Source organism: Melitaea cinxia, chromosome 26 (assembly GCF_905220565.1).
Source record: "Melitaea cinxia chromosome 26, ilMelCinx1.1, whole genome shotgun sequence".
Taxonomy (NCBI): Eukaryota; Metazoa; Arthropoda; class Insecta; order Lepidoptera; family Nymphalidae; genus Melitaea; species Melitaea cinxia.
Window position 1 is genome coordinate 957,544 of NC_059419.1, and position 20,851 is coordinate 978,394.

The 20,851-nt window shown below is 40.3% G+C and overlaps 2 protein-coding genes across 2 annotated transcripts in view; both read right to left on the reverse strand.

Annotated features, from left to right (window-relative positions):
- Positions 1 to 139: 139 nt before the first annotated feature.
- LOC123666390 lies at positions 140 to 14,021 on the reverse strand. Its single transcript, XM_045600484.1, has 3 exons — positions 13,707 to 14,021; positions 6,127 to 6,133; positions 140 to 1,086 (listed from the first exon to the last, which is right to left on the reverse strand). Exons 1-3 carry the CDS (start codon positions 13,731 to 13,733, stop codon positions 140 to 142), a joined length of 981 nt encoding a protein of 326 aa, XP_045456440.1. The 5' UTR covers positions 13,734 to 14,021.
- Positions 14,022 to 14,921: 900 nt separating this feature from the next.
- Positions 14,922 to 20,851, reverse strand: part of LOC123666546 (lysine-specific demethylase PHF2-like) — a 30,661-nt gene continuing 24,731 nt past the window's right edge. Inside the window, 2 exon segments of the mRNA XM_045600659.1 lie at positions 14,922 to 15,364; positions 15,970 to 16,045. Of these exon segments, the coding sequence (XP_045456615.1) occupies positions 15,285 to 15,364; positions 15,970 to 16,045 (156 nt within the window). The 3' untranslated portion in view covers positions 14,922 to 15,284.

Genomic DNA, 20,851 nt, shown 5'->3' on the forward strand with positions numbered 1-20,851 from the left:
AAACAAATAAAATGTAAAAATGTTTAAATCGTTTAAAAAAAAAAACAAATTCTAGCAAATATTATAGGAAAGAAAAATTACTGGCTTTCATAATCGTCAAATAAATAATCAAATATTTAGACATAAAAAACCTTAGACCTTAAAAATAATGTTCATCACATTTCTCAACCAAGTATTCTCGGTTTTTTTTCACTAAATTTAATTTTATAGCTTTGACGATAAATGAAGATGGTACGACATCATAATCTCTTTTGCAAACTATAAATCTTAAGTTAGGCTTTTTAACAGTCTTTAAATAATTAATCGAATAATATGTTTCTATTTCTTGTACGTCTATCTTCTCTATGAATCCTACGTAATATTTCCAATTATTACGATTGTAGTATCTAACTAAAACGCTTTGTTTTTCGTAAAATATGGTTTCTTTTTTATTTTCTTGTATTTCTGAGATCACTTCTTGTTTTTTCTCGCGTATATTATCAATATCTTCATTTTGGTTGAGATCCAAATTTTCAATCTCTTTCACACTTCCTTGTTTTTCATGTTTATTAATCTTTTCAGTTTCGAATGTTTTTATTTTATCCATATTAAAGTCTATAGCAGTACTTTCTTCTTTATACTGTTTATCCGTCTTTTCATTTATTTTACATTGTTCATTAGTCGAGTTCACACCTATATTATCAGCTCTTTCCTTTGTTCCAATATTGTTCAAGTCCGAGTGCATACGTTCTTTTTTCTCATGGTCATTTATACATTCATTTTCTTTTGTTTCAATTTCGCCCATATTGAAGAATAAAAAATTTTCAGCTTTTTCATTTTCATTCATTTCTTTATCATCTATATCCAATATTACATCATCTTTCTTACCTATATCGATATTTTTCCGTTCTGGTATATTCGTTTCGTCAATTTTTGAGTGTAAATCCTTCATTTCACTTAAACTGTTGTTCAGATTTGTATTAATTTCATCAATACCCAACACTTGCAATGTGTTGCTTATATAATAATCAGTCTCGTACTTTTTACTATGTTTTAAAATGGCACACAAAGCCATGTCTTCATCTTCAGACATGACCATTTCCTCATCTGAAGTATCTCTTAGTGAATAATTATCTTCATTTTCCTCGTCACTGTCATAATTAACTTTCCGTTTTTTTGTTTGTATTGGGGTTTTCTTTTTGATCACTTTACAAGTCCCAGAAGTTGAGGGTACTGGATGTTTATATGGATTTATATTTTCAGTTTCTTTTTTTTTTAAAGGGAGTTTAGATTTTGCATCTATTAATTTTAAATCAAGACTCCTACATTGATTTAAATCAAAATAAGCTTGGTTTTCTGGTGAAAGACGAACATCTGATAAAATAGTTACATGTTTTTCATTATTTTTTGGATTATTCAACTTTTTGGTTAATGTTTTTTGTTTTCTTTTTGCTCTATTCATAATTTTTTCTGCATCTTGACATGAAATTGAGCATCCAGGATCTATTTTCAATTTTTTGTTTGATACTGTTCTCTTAAGAGGATCAGGCGCTTTAGTTTTTTTCAAAAAATCTAAAAGTGCTGCGTCTATTTTGTATTTTGTTTCTTCTTCGTAATCAGGCAGTTTCTTAAGGACTTTTTGGGGGTTAAAAGGGACGATGCCTGTGGCTTTAAAACCTGATTTAATTTTATCCTTATCGAAAATTTCGGTTTTTATCAGTAACTCTTTCAACAATATGGGAAAGTGAGTTTTATTTATTTGAGCCTCAGATGGATTTTTTATTTTATAACACGTTAGGATTCGCCGCCAGATTTTTTTTAATGGTCCGAAATAGGCCACATCTAATGGTTGAGTGACATGTGTAGAGTTCGGTGGTAAAAATACAAACCGTATATAATGCTGCTCACACAACCTTAAAATATTCACATTCAGATGACTCGACAAATTATCGCCAATAACGACTTTCGGTCCATCAAGCTTAGTAGCCCATGGAATAACGACAGTCCTAAACCAATCTTCAAATACTAAAGCATCAAACCATCCCGACTTCGTTCTATTAAATCTCGCTTCCGGTGGTCCACCTATGCACCATGAAGACCACAAATTTTCAGATTTGTATACCGTATAAGTAGGTAATAAAGATCCATCTGCACATGCGGCAAACATAATAGAAATATTACCTTTTGAATGGTTTAATATTCTTTCGGGATATTTAACTTTGCGTTTGAAAATGCATTTTATTGATCCGGGGTTGTCGGATAAGTTAGTCTCATCATAGTTTAGAATATTTCGTGGAGGGACATCTAATACAGTGCGTTCAAGATTGCTGAAGTAATTTTCGATTTCACCCACAGTTTTTTCCGCCCGTGCCTTCTTTATGTTCTGTACTGCTCGCTCAGTTAATGCATCCTTGTTTCTGCTTAAAAAATTTCTTACCCACCATTTACCTGGTATTTTATTGGAAAATAGGTAAGACCGACAATTTTTATTCAAATATTCAAAGATAAGTATACGTAGATCTAGTCGAGATAATGGGGAACCAAAATCTGCAGCGGCTATTAAGACATCCACGATGTCCTTTTCCTCAGAGTCTAATAGACGTAACTGGCCACCGGGAAGTTTTGAATGAAGTCCCTTAACTTTATTTTCTATTGTACGCCGAGGTATAAGAAATCGTCTTTCTGCTTCCAATGAATTTATATTCTTTTTTTTCACCAGATCAACGGCTAACTCTAGCATTTCCTGGGTACAGTTTTTATAGTGTCTTGATCCTAGTTTTCGTCGGTTACGGCGACCCATTTCCTAAAATAATAGACAAAAATAAGTTACCACCTACTACTAAAGGGGCTGACAAAAGTCGCAGGATAAAGCTAGATATGGTTAATACCTACAGAACCGATTGTTGGTGGAAGCTTTCTGAGAGTTGATGTTTTAGCAGAAATTATTATGGTTCTTCAAAGACAACTGTACAAAAGTATTTCACATAGCCATCAAAATTTTTCGTTTCATATAATATGTATTTCATTCGTGTTAGTATGAATATTATCTGTTTGCGTGTTGGTAAGTATTGACTCTTATAAGTAGATATTAAGAAATAATTAAGTTAAACTAGCAAGAATATAAAGGTTTTAAAAGTTTCAAACTAGCAAGAATGTAAAGCTCTACAAAATAAAACTTTATTTTTTGACTGTGTCATCTACATATTACTTTTTTTTTACTCGTGTACAACCCTAGGTCGTCACAAAACATGGTATAGTTGCCATCTTATACTGGCCACCATAGTCTGGTAGCATTGCCAACAAAATTATGAGACACAATTCAAACGCTAGGGCATTTTTAAGGTAATCAATCTAATCCTCGAGATAAAATTTACATTATATCTGAAACTTACATACCTGGATCCGTTGCTTATCGACGAAAATGTTAAAAGTTCCTGAGCACTGAATTTTAAGGCTAGGTAACAGACTGAATTCGAATTGGAAATGCCGAAAATTGACTGCCGTGGTATTGCCCTACTCAAACAAATGTTGCCAACTGATAACCGTATTTTCCCTCTAAAATAGGTTTAACATTAAAAAATATGCGTACAACGTTTTAGAAAGGATTATCTTTCGCACTCTGCTGGTGGCAAAGTTAGTAATCCTTGGCAAAGTTGCCAGATTTGACGGTACTATAAATTCCTAAATTATATAAATAATAATAATTTACAAATTTATAGCATTTCGTAATTCCCCTCCTTACAGATTGCACTGTATAAGTAGCATAATCAATGTTATGAAAACATTGGTTGTAAATTTAACATGCTCTAAGAGTAACATTGTATTAGGTATTTGGTCATAGTTTTAAATATATAAAACAGGGACTGACTAGTATTTATTTTGGGACACCTAAATGATACATTGCTTAGCAGATAAGGAATCGAAAAAATTACGAAGTAACTTAGATAAAAATATATGGTATCTCTCTAATCGACGATTTTCTAAAGAAGGAACATACGTAATATCTTGAAAATGTTTTTTTGAAGATGAAAGCTTAGTACTTAACTTAAGAATTTAATAAATTTATGATTAATTATTACCCAATTGAGCAACATGACATTTGTAAAATGGATTCCATACGCTTGAGCAATATTCCAAGATAGATCTTACAAGAGTTATAAAGGAGAACAATTGTGCTGACATTTCTAAAATTACGTCCCACTCTTAAGATAAAGCCAAGCATTCTGAAAGATTTAGCAGTAACAGAATTGACTTAAAAGTTAATTTGCTATCGATGTAAGATATGGTGTGATTATGTGATTTAATATAATAAATAGTATTAAAGTTATACGCCATTTTTATTTTCCTACTTCATGTCCCGACAAGAATACGTAAAAGTGGCATTTACTTGTTTATACGTATTTTTAAGACACCGAACGATTTTAGTCACGCTGACCGTCAGCGCTGGTAGCTCGGTGCGCAGGTGGTTATCAGTAAAATGTACGCAACATAACAGGCCTCTAATTGAGAGCAGTTTTCTAAAGTTGCAGTGAAGTATCGATGCATATTTTAAAAGAAAAAAAAATGGAATAACATAATTGTGTTTGCAGGCAAACGAAAAAAAACCGAATTCAATTACATCGACAAGTAATACAACGTAGGTAGACGAAAAAATTGTCAAGTAACTACGCGTTATCAAAGATTACTCAAAAAGTAGTTACCAGATTTCGATAAAATTTAAATGTGACCACATGATAAACAACATTTTTTGATTAAATTAAAAATTATTAAAATCGGTACACCCAGTAAAAAAATATGCGGATTTTAGAGTTTTCCTCGATTTCTCTGGGATCCCATCATCAAATCCTGGTTTCCTTATCATGGTACAAAACTAGGTATATCTCCTTTCCAACAAAAAAAGAATAATCAAAATCGGTACATTCAGTAAAAAGTTATGTGGTATAATACAACGTAGGTCGACGAAAAAGCGTCAAGTAAAAACGCATTATTAGATATAACTCGAAAAGATATATTTTTTTTATGTCACTAGGTCGGCAAACAAGCGTATGGCTCACTTGATGGTAAGCGATTACCGTAGCTTATAGACGCCTGCAACACCAAAAGCATCGCAAGCGCGTTGCCGACCCAATCCCCAATCCCCCCAGGAGCTCTGGTCACCTTACTCACCAACAGGAACACAATACTGCTTGAAAACAGTATTATTTAGCTGTGATCTTCTGTAAGGTCGAGGTACTACCCCAGTTGGGCTGCTCCATATTTTGAGCAGGAAATTCCTGCTGTGCCCTACCTCAGTTAAATATTAAAGATATATTTAAATGGGACCAAATGACACGCACCACCTTTTGATTAAAAAAATGTCGAAATCGATCCACCCAGTCAAAGTTCTGAAGTCACATACATAAAAAAAATACAGTCGAATTGAGAACCTCCTTTTTTGGAAGTCGGTTAAAAATGAACAAATTGACTCACTCTGCAAAATAATCGTAAAATTCTATATCCTAAATTATAGTATTATTGAATTAATCGTAATATTGTGCTATGTAATTTTTGATGTATGACTGAAACTTTTCACTAAACAAGCCCAGTGCCGTAACAAGGGCAGTTAAAATGGTGCAAACGCTGTGCCTGAGAGCGCTGAAATGAGATCACGATTTAGATTTTTAGCCCCACCCTTACATAATTTCTGGGTACGTCCATGTTATGTGGCCAATCTTTTTTCGGAGTTCAAACATTAATTAGCTAGCTACTAGATAACTACTCAAAATTAACCTCGAGGTGTAATAATAACTAATGAGTTAATAATTCTAATTCTGAATTATTAATTAGAATTAGAATTATCAAGTTGAAGTGGCAATGGGCTGGTCATTTGTGTCGCAGGACCAACGGCCGTTGGAGCAGACGGGTCCTGGAGTGGACGTCTTCCGGGCCGTTGGACGGACGATCAACTAAGATTGCCGGTGTAGGCTGGATGAGGATTGAAGAAAACCAGGATATCTGGCGCGAACTTGGGGAGGCCTACGTCTAACAGTGGACTACAATAGGCTGAACTGACTGAATCATTAAGGCGCTCGTTGGTGCAAAATACGAAAAAACTAAGACAAAACATAAAACAAGATTTAAAAAAAAAACGAGAAAAAATAAAACAACATAAATACGTCTAGAAAACTTTTTTTTTTCGTCACGACAATACACATTTTACATTCATGGATATCTTTCTTTACAAATAATCTTTCGCATGATTATGACATTAAACTTTTATTATAAAGACATGTAAAGTAGAAAAAAGAAATAGTGTCGTTAGCAAAAACGAGTTTGGACAAATTTTTACTTGGAAGAAAATGTTTGAGTGATTTTTCTCTTATATATTTTCGCTTATATTTTAATTGTTTTAACTCAAATTACATGTCTTTAGTAACTTACACATAACAAACATCACTTTTTATACGATAAATCTTCTTAGTACTTATATTATCATTATCTAGTTCATAAAATTGTCCAGCAGGTAAAAGATTGTCCACAACTAATTACTATGAATGAAATTCAAATCTAAGTTACCAAAATATTAATAGTACAATATAGTTATAATTATATAATTATTTTAGAATATACTTTGATATGCGGATATTTTACTGGCTGGACATTTCATAGACTGGGAAAGTTTTCAAACAATCATTTGGTAATTTTGTAGAATTTGTCGAATATTTAGCGTTCGGTAGAAGTGTTATAAATTTAAATCTATCCTAAACTACCTTAATATTACCGTTTGCAAGTAAATGTTACTACTCGAGGCACTATTATTTATTCGGTTGCACATTTATACGTCTAGGTGTTGAAAAATATATTTGTATGAGTCAGGACACGTATATAACCAGGCCGTAATCATAGCACGCCTTTCTTTTATAACATGGGTCTATTTTTCGAGTTTACTCCTTCATAATCGATTTTCATGTAAGGCCCCCGGTGTGAAAAAATATGAAAAGTAAAATTTACGGAAAGAATGACCTCGTTACGTTTATATTAATTTGATTCCTTTATTTACCATTTGATATGGTATTCATCTTTTTCTTAGACTAGTAAGTAGACTTGGGTAACTCATGAGTGAGTGATACAAATGAAACATATCTTTTCAAGTGAGCTAGTCTCTCATCAGCTCACTTACGTTTCAAATATATCTCCAGCCGGCCTAGCATGCATACAACGAGATATCTCTTGACGAGAGAGAGAGATAATGTCTACATCGAGTATTTTCTCGATTACCCTAACATGCGCACTACGAGAGACAAAATTCTCTTCCGAAGACTTCGCCTTGTCGAGTAGAGAAACATTATCAACCATAATCACAACTGAATATCATTCTTATTTCTTATGTCGTAAAGTTGAATTTACAAGGTTATTGACCAATCGTGCCAAACCGGGATGAGCCAACGTTTGTATAATTTCAAACGAGTGACACATGTTTTATTTAACAATGTTCTCGGCCTTTTGGCTAAGATAAAAAGTGTATATCTAATTTAAAAAATCTAATATGGAAAATAAAACGGCGTAAGTAAATGAATTTAATTATATATGTAAAACAATATGCTCGTGTTGTGCTTTATATCTTGTCGCACATTAAATAATTGTAATTCTATCACGCATTGTTTTTTTTTTTTTTTTTTTTTTTTTTAAATTTTTTGAATTTTTGAATATTTTTTTTAATTATTGATTTTACTTTTATTCTATTTATATAATTTTGTTTTGTTTTTTATTCTGAATGTTGTCTTGTCTTGTTGTACTAACCCAATATGGACTTATACTTTGGTCTGAAATAAAGTATTATTATTATTATTATTTAGAATAAGAAGCAACAGGGCGCAAATACGTTTTTTGTGTCATTATATGGCACACTTCACTCGACTTTTCGCATTTCCCGCTCTTCGTATACCGAAATTATATAATTATAATAGGGAAACGCCATGGTATACAAAAAATAGGCACCCGGTTTTACTTATTTTTTATTTATCGTCTTTCTCGTCGATAATATTGAAAACGAGAAGTTTCTCTTCCTAAAACGACAAAATTCGACAAAATTACGATGTCATGTTAGCTTCCGTAGAGATAAATATCACAGATCACTAAAATTTAATGATTATCTCTTCTATTGACGTAACGAGAAGAGTATCGCGTGCACGCATGTTAGCTACTGTAGACATAGAGAGATAATACGAGAAAAGGGGTAGACAAAATTTTGTCGTGGCGCGCATGCTAGGCCTGCAGGTCACTAGGCTTATGAATCATTTTCGAGAGACTGACGTACTGAGCGGGAGTAAACGAGACTGAGCTAGTGAGCCACTCGATCGGACGATGGCGTTTATCATGCGAAAGAGAGAGATAGTAAGCTATGGCTCTGTATCTTTTCGATTCATATTTCACAAGGTCATAGACTCAATCGTCTTGCTTTGAACAAGCGAAAAAGTATTTTTTTACCACCACATAAGGTTGCATTTTGGTTGCATTATAAAATTAATTCACTGAGCTGAATGAGCTGAAGAGCTAAATGAGTGATATACGTCCTAAGATCAAAATAATATATATCTCTCTTTTCTTTTCAGTGATATAAACTTCGCATGGCTACTAGTAAGCCTTTTTTGTGCCTATTTAGACAGTCGATATGAAGGAGTAAACTCCAGTCGTGCGTCAGAGCTGACACACACAATTTTTTTATGCCACTAACCTATGGAAAAAATCTCATAAGCCCCCATAATAGCACGAATAAATGCAGGGTAGGGTTGCAAACAAGCATACGGTTCCTCTGATGGTAAACGTTTACCGTAGCCTATGAACGCTTGCAACGCCAGGAGCTTTAAATGACCCTAATTCACAATTAAGAAAATATTTTTTCATCTATCAAGATAATTTTATGAAAAATTTTATAGTTTGAAATATATTACATAAACTATTCTTTTATTTCCATACACACACCCAGACCTATAGAACTAACATTAAAAATGTACTTCGATTACAAACGGGTTATATAAATATTATAATTATTATAATTATATATAAAGGGATTGTCATATCATATTACACATGAAGGCATTAATGTGATTAGAAGGCGTGTGTCGCTACAACATTAAGTATGTTCAAGTTGATTAACGAATTTTATAACAATTCCTTTGAATATTGAAAATAATGTCTTCCATTATAACCACTATACCTTGAATATAAATATCTTTTTCTCGATTACCTGACAACCACTATTACAGTCGACTTGAGAACCTTTTAATTCTCGGTTACAAAAAAAAAATATCAAAATCAATTCATTAATCAACTTCAACAGATAAACATACATAACTCATTACACGTCTAATACGTATATCGCTCATAAAGAGAACTTCATAGAAAAAAAAAATATTTAGGTTACAATCATTGCCTTAACACTAATATTATCTAATCACCCGCAAGTAATTAAAGTTAAGTCCACTCATAGCACGTTGAAATAAGGCCATAAGGGCTAAAAAGGCCTATACAATTTTTGGCCTCAAATTTATTTATTGGTGGGAAATTCAGAACAATCGGAACCAAAATTGAAAAAATTGAACCAAGATGAGACACGATATTTTTGATTTAAAGGCTATATTATATTTTTGGAGCTATATTAATTATGTAGGCTATCCTAGTCCCTACGGCCCAAAATAAGAAAATAATTAATGTATAGAGAAAATATTATAAACAGCTAAAAATTGTGAATACTCAATGTTATGTAGCTTAAAACTATTTTTTTATATAAATGATACACCCTGTTCTTTTCAATGATAATAAGCTATTGGATGCAAATTCTGTTTATTTAAAAATATATATTATGATAATTGTTAAACTGAGGGTAGATTTGTATTTTTTTTTTGTATTATTATTATTATTATTATTTGTATTATTTGTTTTATTGCGAATACAATGATATAGGGTTGTCGCCTAAGAATCTGGATAAAAACGGTTGCATATTTTATTACAGCCTGTCAAGGAATTTTTGAGCCAACCCTATGTCTATTTATTTTTTAATACATTGAAGTAATAATTTTTATCTATTAAACAGGTGGACGAAGGCCGTTTCAATTTCGGAACCTAGGCTTAAGTAATCATATAATATTTGATATTATTTTTATTGAAAATATTTTTAAATCATTATTTTTGTAAAAAATAAAAATAAAGAAATCCAGTTTAAAACTTCATATAAACCAAATTTGCACCCACATCGCAATTCCGTTTAAATTAACAAAATAATAACATTTAAAAAATAATTCTTAACAACTACTATCACTTATTGTAACAACGAAAATACCAATGTAATATAAAAACTACTTTTTTTTTTCTTCTATAATTAACTCTTACTAAAAAAAATATTTTCGGTGGCGAGTTAGCGAATAATGAAAAAAAAAATATGATGAAGGAAAAATACACCTTTTTGTCCTTTTTTTGTAAATTTTTCTAACATCAAAAATAAGTAAAAAAAGAAAAGAAACGAATTTGAAGTCTATTGGGGATTGTTTACATTGAATATAAAGCTACGTTTATACAATTGCGACAAAAGATTAAAAGAAAAAATTGTAAAATTTTCTAACATCAAAAATAAGTAAAAAAAAAACGAATTTGAAGTCTATTGGGGATTGTTTACATTGAATATAAAGCTACGTTTATACAATTGCGACAAAAAATAAAAAATATAGGCACCTATATAATATAAGACCTTGTGGATAACGCTATCTGGCGGATGACAGTATCCGACAATAAAAATCATTTTGATTCATTAATCTTTTTTACCATCGAATTCCACTATATTTATGAGATAATCGCAAACATTAATCTTAAAGCTGCAAAAATTTCGATCTAGCGGGTACATCGTTCCATAGCTTAATTGGCTAGAGCGCCGACACGGTCAGTCGGAGACGCGGGTTCGAACCCCGCTGGAGCGGTCAATTTTTGATATGATATTCAAAAATGTTTAAAGCTGCAATTTATTGACTGAAGAGAATCAGGTCCTACAAGCCTATTCCTCCCACCGCTCCTCCCGCCGTCAATATATTTGTATTATCATCCGTCAACCAACGTAATCCACAACTGGTAAAGCAGGCCCTTAGTAAGTCCTATACACCCAGTAAGTCACACAGCACAAAAATTATTGTTTTTTTTTTTTTGACTTTACTGTACACTAAAAATACATTTTTTTGACAGTTTAAAGATAATAACGGATTAAGTAGTTTTTTTATAAAATTATACTCTACACCTACACCGTCAATATATCATCTCCTTTGCCCTAAGGTTGCCTGGAAGAGATTGCTCTTATTTATTTATTTATTTATTTATTTATTTATTTAATATTCGGAAAACCAACAGCACAAATAACAATACATAGCAAATTGAACTAAACAACATTTGGCTAATGAAAGGTCTTCACGTATAAGAACTAGTACATAAATAAACATATCATGCGGACAGAGTAGTTGCACGTCAAGATATTATTACATAACCTTTTTTAAACATTACATATACATATATCAACTAAACAATGCAAAGAAATTCTGGTTCAATAATCGCCTCGCCACCACCACACCCGAACTGAATACATCAAAATCGCTCTGTCTACACAGATTATTTAAGCCTTTACTCGCGCGCCACAGGAAAGCATTTTGGCAGTAATTTGTGGATACTAGAGGTAGTTGAATAGGTGTATAATGCCGTACTGATTTCAATGGTACAATGAAATTAATTTTAGAAAGTAGTTCCGGAGAGTTAATTTTATTAGTAATAAGTTTTATTAAAAAAATAATGTCAGCAATTTCACGACGTTTGTATAAAGGAAGCAAGTGGAATCGTGCACATTGATTAAGGTAAATAGTAGAGGAGTACGGTAGCTTTAGACGATAACACAAAAACTTAACAAATTTCATTTGTAGTTGCTCGATTCTATTTATGTACTTTTTATAGCGGGGATTCCAGATCTCTGATCCATATTCTAAGATACTCCTAACAAACGTGCAGTACAAAATCTTAATAGTTTTAATGTCCTTAAAATTTTCTGAAGTTCGCATGATGAATCCCAGTGCTTTCGAGGCTTTCTTAATAATTTCATCAATATGCTCATCGAAGAGAAGCTTCGAATCGTGAATCACCCCAAGATCCCGCACTTTCGTAAGTCTCTGTAAATTCTGACCCTTTAGTCGATATTCTGATGGAATGTGGGCTGACTGACGACAGAATGACAAATGTGAACACTTAGATGGATTAAGGTCTAATTTATTTAATTCGCAATAATTGCTCAGACGTAATAAATGCTCTTAAGCAATAAGGCCGCCTTTTGTACATTTTTTTCTACAAATTATTGCTAATGTTGCCTGCTTATTTTATTTGTATTGTGTACAATAAAGTGTTAAATAAATAAATAATAAATAAATAAATAATAAATAAATGAGTAGTACAATGGATTTACTACAGTTCATTCATTAGCCATTTCCTCCAGACAACCACTTTTTTATTTATTTATTTGTACAAAAATCCACAGCTACACATTTTATGTTTCATAAAGCAATACAGATCATCCAAACAAAAGCCAATTTCGGAATCATCGAATCACTAATCTTTTACAATTTTTATACACTGTTTATTTTTTTTATTTTTCATTTTGTATCGAATTTGTTTCAAATTTTTTAAGATATTTTCAGTCCAATTCACCAAAAATTCAAACAAGCAACATCGATTATATTTAAAATAAGTGTACATATAAATAAAAATCGAGTGTTATTTAGACGAAGCGTCAAGTAAAACTTACGAAACTTAACTCTATCTCTTTCTATTGTCACTAAATTATGTCTCCCTCTCAACTTCCGTTCGCCTCTCCCGGTCACACTTTTCGTAACGCTCTCGTTACGCATTCACCAGTTTACTCTCCAAGTCAAGCGTGCGTAAAGAATTAATACTTCAATAAATATCTTTTAACGTAAAGACATGGTCATCTGTTCCTAAGCTAATCTTAAAACTTATGCTTCAGGTGACAGCAGGTTGAAAGACATACAGTTGACATATATATATTTTTTGCAAAAATGTACAAATATAACAAAACATATACACCGAGACCAACCGCCGGTACAAAACCCGAACCACGGCGCCTGCAACGTCGCCGAAATATCGGAATTTTAAAAATAACGATTGCGATCCGTAGAATCAAGTGTTCATACTCCCACATAGAGAAATAGGCCTATAGAGCCCAGCTAGGATGTTACACGCTGAATGTGTAGTGTACGATTCATAAAATAATATTTTTCAAATTTGTCGCAGATGTATGGACGTAGCTTTAATTCATCGTATTTACAATTCCTCACGTCACATAATCAGTGTAACGCCAGACATTATTTAATAACTTCAGAATCGAATTTAAATAAATATAGATATTTTAACAAGACAGGCGTTAACAAATGTGTCATTAATTATTAAAAATGTATATAAATAAAAATCGATAGCTGTAATTTATATGCAAAACTTACCAACGACAGCACAGAATTGAGCTTTCTTTATTATTATTATTATTATTATTTTGTGTTTGTTATAAAATAATGTACATTTTCACAGAAAATAGTAAGAAATTTTTGCTTGATTAATGCTTTATAAATATATGATTATGTTAGCTAACAAGTTTATAACTTGTTAAACATAACATTATGAAACATTTATAAACGTTAGGAGTGTGACGTCATGTCAATGGAGATTATGTTTGTCAATTTCATTATTGAAGTTTACTCAAAGAAAAACGATATAAAGTCAGCGCAATGAAATAATTGGGGGGGGGGGGGGGGGAATTGTGTGAATCAGTGACGCTGACTTACCCTGACAGCTTTACCGGTAATCGTTCCTAAGGAGTTACCTCCAGTCGCGTGTCGTGGGTTCACATTCACATGTTTTTATAGCACACTTTAAAAGTACATAGAAGAAAAACACAATATACATACTTAACAGATTAATATATATAAAGTTTTATCAATGATAGTGATTGCTTACAATTGTTAAATAAATTAATGAATATTATTAAAACAAGTATAAAAGAAATAACTAAGTAACGCCTGTCCAGTTAAAAAATATCAATAGACAAACATACATAATATAAAATTAAAACTATTAATATAGATCAGATCTATAGCAAACGCATAAATTACAAAAAAACAACGTAAAACGTGGGTAGTTAGATATAAGGTGCGATAGAGAAAGGTGATTAAAAAAATAACTCTTTCCCTTTTCAATATTAGGTTCATTATTAAGATATTCGAAAACAAATGTGTTTTAAAGGAATAATAGGTATGTTAAGAAAAAAAGTCGAAACGAGAACCTCCTCTATTATAGAAGTCGGTTAAAAGTTTCATTAGAAAACCCAAATTTGAAATGTTTTAAATATCGATTAATTGTGTTGAGAAAATAAACAAAAAAATTTACAATTATAACGTAACCTGCAACTTCAAAGAACACTACAATTTGTTCTTGGATCAACTTAATACCAAGTAACATGAAATTTTGTTCATGTACCGTCTTTATAGTAATAAATATTATTACGTCACAGTATATATCCTGAAGAAGCGATTATTTGATTTCGAATATCCCGTTTATAAAACCGTTATATTATTTAGTGAAGTTAAATATTTCTAGAAAGATTATCACGAAATTGATTATTAAATTTATAATAAATTTTATATATTATTGTGATCATAAGAATGTTAATAAATGGAATATGTACAAAAAAAAATATTATTAACCTTTACAAAGCAAGTGGGGTCTCCGCGACCGCAAGTCGTCTTCAGATTTTTTAAATTAAAATGGTAGCAAAAAAAAACGTACAAACAAAGATTTTGAATTTTATACCATTTTACAGAAAAGTACTTATGAGATAAAAAAATTAAAGTCGCTGAAAATTAGAAATACCCGGAAACAATGATTTTTTTTTTAATTTACGCTTTTGACAGTTCGCAAGGCAGGATAACGGATGACAAGATGAAAACTTTGAAAATCCATAATTTCATAGAATACATAGAACAATAAGGTTACATTTTTTAAACTTCTATGTGGTAATACAGCGTGCTAAAATTTTTTTTTTTATACAAATTCCATCCAACACGTTGTTCATGTAATGTTCTAAATATCGATACAGTTCATAGAATTTATTCAATTATATATTCATCGGGGACATTACGCACGGGATCTACAACACATATTGGTCCTTTATCTAAATACATATATAAAATATACATCTTAATGTCCGTCGCTACAATTAACTAATATTAAAAACTATATTAATATATCATTTTGTGTATTTTGAGGATTTTTCCTAGGCGTTGTTTCGCCGTCTTCATACCTTTTTTCAGTCTTATATCTGAAAAAATATGATTAGGTTAGGAAGGTAATAAATAAATCAACAATGTGTATGGTTACGAATCTTTAAAAGATAATAGTTTGAAGCTACTCTATTATGTTTTAAATTTTGAAACCTTTCTTTCTAGCATACACACGGTCGTTTGTTCCTATGGTAAGCAACTCAATGTTTGTGTTATAGGTAATAGCCAACTATTATAGCTAAATAGTTTTTTTTTTTTTTTTTTTATAAATATACATAGAAATAATACTATATATAATATATTAATATAAATATTACACCTAGACACAGACACTTTTTTAAATTTGATTTTGTTATACGGAGCTACTCAGGCAAAGTTGTTTTTCATAAACCGTCCTTTCATTGTAAACAAAACTTAAAGCCGGGCTTGTGTGCACATTGGAAAGCTACTAAAATTCATAAGAGCATTCAAATACTTTATTTATATCGTTAGTGTGATTAAATGTATAAAAATAATCAACATTTGAGTTAATTTAATATTATACAACATGAAATGATACCAGTATATAGGTATATAAATATATATATATATATATATAAAAGTCACAAGTTCAAGAACTTTAATGAATGGTGATGCAACTTACTTTTGTTGGAGGAGACGGGGTGCGCGGGAGGGGGAGGTCGCCTGCTCTTCGTAGCTAGTACTGCTCGTTTTGCACTCTGTGGACAAAAAGAAACGAGTGAGCTTTAGACCACACGACTGAAGTAAAACTTACGAAACGCAACTCTCTCTCTTTCTATCTTCACTAACTATCATATATCTAACATAATTATCTTCCACTCTAAATAATACTGTTTTCAAGCAGTATTGTGTTCCTGTTGGTGAGTAAGGTGACCAGAGCTCCTGGGGGGATTGGGGATTGGGTCGGCAACGCGCTTGCGATGCTTCTGGTGTTGCAGGCGTCTATAAGCTACGGTAATCGCTTACCATCATGTGAGCCGTACGCTTGTTTGCCGACCTAGTGACATCCAAGTCAAGCGTGCGTAAAGAAGTTTTACTTCAAAAATTATGTAAAACATAATGGAGTCTGTAACCATTGGTTATTAACTAACTCGGCATTGTGGTTCGCCTGTGCCTGTGCAGCTAGTAGGTGTCGGTCCCGGTGGTCTTTCCCACCGTGTCTTGGAGAGCACGCTAATTTGTCGGTTTCGGTTGTTATTCGTAGGATATGGATATATTAATCAAAGGGTAACGTGCGCGCACGCATTGCGTCATACATGTGCGTGTGCGTGTGTGTGGCGGGGGTTACATAAGGGCCCGCACGCACTCGGTACTACTGTATGGGCAGCGCTCGTACCTGCGGGTGCTGCGGGTGGGGGTGGTGGTGCGCGTGCGGCTGGTGGCGGTGCGCGGCGGCGTGCACGCACTCGGTACTACTGTATGGGCAGCGCTCGTACCTGCGGGTGCTGCGGGTGGGGGTGGTGGTGCGCGTGCGGCTGGTGGCGGTGCGCGGCGGCGTGCACGCACTCGGTACTACTGTATGGGCAGCGCTCGTACCTGCGGGTGCTGCGGGTGGGGGTGGTGGTGCGCGTGCGGCTGGTGGCGGTGCGCGGCGGCGTGCACGCACTCGGTACTACTGTATGGGCAGCGCTCGTACCTGCGGGTGCTGCGGGTGGGGGTGGTGGTGCGCGTGCGGCTGGTGGCGGTGCGCGGCGGCGTGCACGCACTCGGTACTACTGTATGGGCAGCGCTCGTACCTGCGGGTGCTGCGGGTGGGGGTGGTGGTGCGCGTGCGGCTGGTGGCGGTGCGCGGCGGCGTGCACGCACTCGGTACTACTGTATGGGCAGCGCTCGTACCTGCGGGTGCTGCGGGTGGGGGTGGTGGTGCGCGTGCGGCTGGTGGCGGTGCGCGGCGGCGTGCAGCGCGGCGCGCACGCACTCGGTACTACTGTATGGGCAGCGCTCGTACCTGCGGGTGCTGCGGGTGGGGGTGGTGGTGCGCGTGCGGCTGGTGGCGGTGCGCGGCGGCGTGCACGCACTCGGTACTACTGTATGGGCAGCGCTCGTACCTGCGGGTGCTGCGGGTGGGGGTGGTGGTGCGCGTGCGGCTGGTGGCGGTGCGCGGCGGCGTGCACGCACTCGGTACTACTGTATGGGCAGCGCTCGTACCTGCGGGTGCTGCGGGTGGGGGTGGTGGTGCGCGTGCGGCTGGTGGCGGTGCGCGGCGGCGTGCACGCACTCGGTACTACTGTATGGGCAGCGCTCGTACCTGCGGGTGCTGCGGGTGGGGGTGGTGGTGCGCGTGCGGCTGGTGGCGGTGCGCGGCGGCGTGCACGCACTCGGTACTACTGTATGGGCAGCGCTCGTACCTGCGGGTGCTGCGGGTGGGGGTGGTGGTGCGCGTGCGGCTGGTGGCGGTGCGCGGCGGCGTGCAGCGCGGCGCGCACGCACTCGGTACTACTGTATGGGCAGCGCTCGTACCTGCGGGTGCTGCGGGTGGGGGTGGTGGTGCGCGTGCGGCTGGTGGCGGTGCGCGGCGGCGTGCACGCACTCGGTACTACTGTATGGGCAGCGCTCGTACCTGCGGGTGCTGCGGGTGGGGGTGGTGGTGCGCGTGCGGCTGGTGGCGGTGCGCGGCGGCGTGCACGCACTCGGTACTACTGTATGGGCAGCGCTCGTACCTGCGGGTGCTGCGGGTGGGGGTGGTGGTGCGCGTGCGGCTGGTGGCGGTGCGCGGCGGCGTGCAGCGCGGCGCGCACGCACTCGGTACTACTGTATGGGCAGCGCTCGTACCTGCGGGTGCTGCGGGTGGGGGTGGTGGTGCGCGTGCGGCTGGTGGCGGTGCGCGGCGGCGTGCACGCACTCGGTACTACTGTATGGGCAGCGCTCGTACCTGCGGGTGCTGCGGGTGGGGGTGGTGGTGCGCGTGCGGCTGGTGGCGGTGCGCGGCGGCGTGCACGCACTCGGTACTACTGTATGGGCAGCGCTCGTACCTGCGGGTGCTGCGGGTGGGGGTGGTGGTGCGCGTGCGGCTGGTGGCGGTGCGCGGCGGCGTGCACGCACTCGGTACTACTGTATGGGCAGCGCTCGTACCTGCGGGTGCTGCGGGTGGGGGTGGTGGTGCGCGTGCGGCTGGTGGCGGTGCGCGGCGGCGTGCAGCGCGGCGCGCACGCACTCGGTACTACTGTATGGGCAGCGCTCGTACCTGCGGGTGCTGCGGGTGGGGGTGGTGGTGCGCGTGCGGCTGGTGGCGGTGCGCGGCGGCGTGCACGCACTCGGTACTACTGTATGGGCAGCGCTCGTACCTGCGGGTGCTGCGGGTGGGGGTGGTGGTGCGCGTGCGGCTGGTGGCGGTGCGCGGCGGCGTGCACGCACTCGGTACTACTGTATGGGCAGCGCTCGTACCTGCGGGTGCTGCGGGTGGGGGTGGTGGTGCGCGTGCGGCTGGTGGCGGTGCGCGGCGGCGTGCAGCGCGGCGCGCACGCACTCGGTACTACTGTATGGGCAGCGCTCGTACCTGCGGGTGCTGCGGGTGGGGGTGGTGGTGCGCGTGCGGCTGGTGGCGGTGCGCGGCGGCGTGCACGCACTCGGTACTACTGTATGGGCAGCGCTCGTACCTGCGGGTGCTGCGGGTGGGGGTGGTGGTGCGCGTGCGGCTGGTGGCGGTGCGCGGCGGCGTGCACGCACTCGGTACTACTGTATGGGCAGCGCTCGTACCTGCGGGTGCTGCGGGTGGGGGTGGTGGTGCGCGTGCGGCTGGTGGCGGTGCGCGGCGGCGTGCAGCGCGGCGCGCACGCACTCGGTACTACTGTATGGGCAGCGCTCGTACCTGCGGGTGCTGCGGGTGGGGGTGGTGGTGCGCGTGCGGCTGGTGGCGGTGCGCGGCGGCGTGCACGCACTCGGTACTACTGTATGGGCAGCGCTCGTACCTGCGGGTGCTGCGGGTGGGGGTGGTGGTGCGCGTGCGGCTGGTGGCGGTGCGCGGCGGCGTGCACGCACTCGGTACTACTGTATGGGCAGCGCTCGTACCTGCGGGTGCTGCGGGTGGGGGTGGTGGTGCGCGTGCGGCTGGTGGCGGTGCGCGGCGGCGTGCACGCACTCGGTACTACTGTATGGGCAGCGCTCGTACCTGCGGGTGCTGCGGGTGGGGGTGGTGGTGCGCGTGCGGCTGGTGGCGGTGCGCGGCGGCGTGCAGCGCGGCGCGCACGCACTCGGTACTACTGTATGGGCAGCGCTCGTACCTGCGGGTGCTGCGGGTGGGGGTGGTGGTGCGCGTGCGGCTGGTGGCGGTGCGCGGCGGCGTGCACGCACTCGGTACTACTGTATGGGCAGCGCTCGTACCTGCGGGTGCTGCGGGTGGGGGTGGTGGTGCGCGTGCGGCTGGTGGCGGTGCGCGGCGGCGTGCACGCACTCGGTACTACTGTATGGGCAGCGCTCGTACCTGCGGGTGCTGCGGGTGGGGGTGGTGGTGCGCGTGCGGCTGGTGGCGGTGCGCGGCGGCGTGCACGCACTCGGTACTACTGTATGGGCAGCGCTCGTACCTGCGGGTGCTGCGGGTGGGGGTGGTGGTGCGCGTGCGGCTGGTGGCGGTGCGCGGCGGCGTGCACGCACTCGGTACTACTGTATGGGCAGCGCTCGTACCTGCGGGTGCTGCGGGTGGGGGTGGTGGTGCGCGTGCGGCTGGTGGCGGTGCGCGGCGGCGTGCAGCGCGGCGCGCACGCACTCGGTACTACTGTATGGGCAGCGCTCGTACCTGCGGGTGCTGCGGGTGGGGGTGGTGGTGCGCGTGCGGCTGGTGGCGGTGCGCGGCGGCGTGCACGCACTCGGTACTACTGTATGGGCAGCGCTCGTACCTGCGGGTGCTGCGGGTGGGGGTGGTGGTGCGCGTGCGGCTGGTGGCGGTGCGCGGCGGCGTGCACGCACTCGGTACTACTGTATGGGCAGCGCTCGTACCTGCGGGTGCTGCGGGTGGGGGTGGTGGTGCGCGTGCGGCTGGTGGCGGTGCGCGGCGGCGTGCACGCACTCGGTACTACTGTATGGGCAGCGCTCGTACCTGCGGGTGCTGCGGGTGGGGGTGGTGGTGCGCGTGCGGCTGGTGGCGGTGCGCGGCGGCGTGCACGCACTCGGTACTACTGTATGGGCAGCGCTCGTACCTGCGGGTGCTGCGGGTGGGGGTGGTGGTGCGCGTGCGGCTGGTGGCGGTGCGCGGCGGCGTGCAGCGCGGCGCGCACGCACTCGGTACTACTGTATGGGCAGCGCTCGTACCTGCGGGTGCTGCGGGTGGGGGTGGTGGTGCGCGTGCGGCTGGTGGCGGTGCGCGGCGGCGTGCACGCACTCGGTACTACTGTATGGGCAGCGCTCGTACCTGCGGGTGCTGCGGGTGGGGGTGGTGGTGCGCGTGCGGCTGGTGGCGGTGCGCGGCGGCGTGCAGCGCGGCGCGCACGCACTCGGTACTACTGTATGGGCAGCGCTCGTACCTGCGGGTGCTGCGGGTGGGGGTGGTGGTGCGCGTGCGGCTGGTGGCG